The following is a 1,950-nucleotide window of genomic DNA, read 5'->3' as shown; positions in this document are numbered from 1 at the left end:
TTTCTCTTCCCCTCCTGGGGGCAGAAGCTGCTGGGGAAGCTCTGTGAGCAGAACAAGGTGCTGCGGGAGCAGGAGAGGCTGGTGCAGCAGCTCCGAGCAGAGAAGGTACGTGGTGGGCAGCTCAAGTGGCCACACAGGGATGAAGCTGTATGGGATGTCCAAACAGCATCTTCATGGCAGGGAAGGAACATGTCCTGCTCTCCTGGGGAGGTTTCAGAGCTGGGGGAGATGCTCTGACCATGCCACAGTCCCAGGACTCTGTGTTAATGGCCTGTTAGGGAGGCACTGGTGGCTGAATGTCCCTCCCATCCCAGGAGAGCCTGGAGAGTGCCCTGATGGGGACACACCAGGAGCTGGAGATGTTTGGGAGCCAGCCTGCCTACCCGGAGAAGCTGCTGCACAAGAAGGAATCGCTGCAGAACCAGCTCATCAACATCCGTGTGGAGCTGTCCCAGGCCAGCACGGTGAGGGCCCTGCCAGGGCTGCCTCCCCCCCCCGCCCAGATCCCCTTCCTGTAAAAAAAAACCCAAAAAAAAAGAAGGGAAATCCTCTTGGCTGGCTGAAGACAAGCTAAAGTCCTTAACTGGAGACAAAGCAAATTAACCCTCGTGGTGCCAAGCTGGCACATGTGCCCGGAGCTGTCTGGAGCTGTCTCAGCTCCTCCTCCCATGTCTTGGCACTCCCATGGGCACAGCAGAGCTGGTACCCTCCCCCCCTGCTGCCACCCCCTCCCCAGCTCAGGGTGGGTTGTGTTGGGTACAATGTCCTCGTGTTTTCCTGGGTGCCCGCACATGGTGCTGGCCAGGGCTGCTGCCAGCCAGGGGCAGAAACCTGCCCGAGCCCCCTAACCCCTCACCTGCCCCCCAGGCCCTGGCGAACAGCACCGCTGAGTACGAGAGCCTGGAGAGCGAGGTGTCCACCCTGCACGACGACCTCTGGGAGCAGCTGAACCTGGACATCCAGGTGAGCAGGACCCCACCAGCCCCAGGGTCCCCACTGCCACGCCTGGGGGACCCCCACCAGCCCCACGGAGGTGGAACCCCTGGTTCCTTCAGCCCTCTGCTCCCCCCAAAGAGCTGGTTTGCAAGTGGCTGCTCTGTGCTCACTTCTCCACGTCCAGCTTTGGCCACGGGCGAGGGCAGAGAGGGGCTGTGGAACTGTGGTAGGTGGGAGCAGCTCCCCGTGCTGCTGGGGCTCCACCAGCACCCTGCAGCCCACGGTGGGTGCCGGGGGGACTGGAATGACAGCTCCTGGCAGGAGAGGAGTCGTGGGTGTGATGGCTCAGACCTCCCCGGGCTGCGTCTGCCTCGTGGAACACCCGTGGGTCCCGTGGCTCGGCTCGTGGCTGTGGTGCAGTGAGGCTGGCAGTGGGTGGGAGCTGCTCCACCGCCTCCTCTTCTCCCCTCCAGAACGAAATGCTCAACAGGCAGATCCAGAAGGAGATCTGGAGGATCCAGGACGTCATGGAGGGACTGAGGAAGAACAACCCATCCCGTGGCACGGACACTGCCAAGCACAGAGGTGAGCGGGCTCCCTCCCTGCCCTGGCACAGAGCAAACCCCAGCGTGCCAGGGCTTGGGGCAGCCCCAGTGCCTGGGCACGCCCTTGGGGGGGTGGTGGAGGCTCTGCCACATGCATTTATTTCTGCTTTGCTCCACAGTGGCCGTTGGCCCCTCGGGGACGTACAGCTCCAACAGCCCCGCCAGCCCCCTGAGCTCAGCCAGCCTCACCAGCCCCCTCAGCCCCTTCTCCCTGGTCTCAGGCTCCCAGGGCTCGCCCACCAAGCCAGGACCCGGCGAGGTGAGTGAGCTGGGGGTCCCTAGGGAGCCCTTTGCCATCGTTGGGCCCCCAGCCTGGCTCATAGCCTGGCCTGAGCCCTCGCTCTCAGGGGAAGCATGGGCAGCAGGAACAGACCGTGGCTGGGCTTCATTGTGGGTCTGGCTTGGGACA

At 63.5% G+C, this 1,950-nt stretch overlaps 1 protein-coding gene across 1 annotated transcript in view; it reads left to right on the top strand.

Moving 5' to 3' along the window:
• Positions 1-1,950, top strand: part of PLEKHA6 (pleckstrin homology domain containing, family A member 6) — a gene marked incomplete at both ends in the record, with an annotated part of 9,473 nt that overhangs the window by 5,270 nt on the left and 2,253 nt on the right. The window contains 5 exons of the mRNA XM_008945644.1: positions 25-105; positions 315-464; positions 868-963; positions 1,410-1,521; positions 1,661-1,839. Coding sequence (XP_008943892.1) covers positions 25-105; positions 315-464; positions 868-963; positions 1,410-1,521; positions 1,661-1,839 — 618 coding nt within the window. The remainder of the gene's footprint in view (positions 1-24; positions 106-314; positions 465-867; positions 964-1,409; positions 1,522-1,660; positions 1,840-1,950) is intronic.

This window comes from Merops nubicus, unplaced genomic scaffold (genome assembly GCF_000691845.1).
Source record: "Merops nubicus isolate BGI_N331 unplaced genomic scaffold, ASM69184v1 scaffold18628, whole genome shotgun sequence".
Taxonomy (NCBI): Eukaryota; Metazoa; Chordata; class Aves; order Coraciiformes; family Meropidae; genus Merops; species Merops nubicus.
Note: the sequence above shows the minus strand (reverse complement) of the source record. Positions and strands in the feature narration are given on the sequence as shown.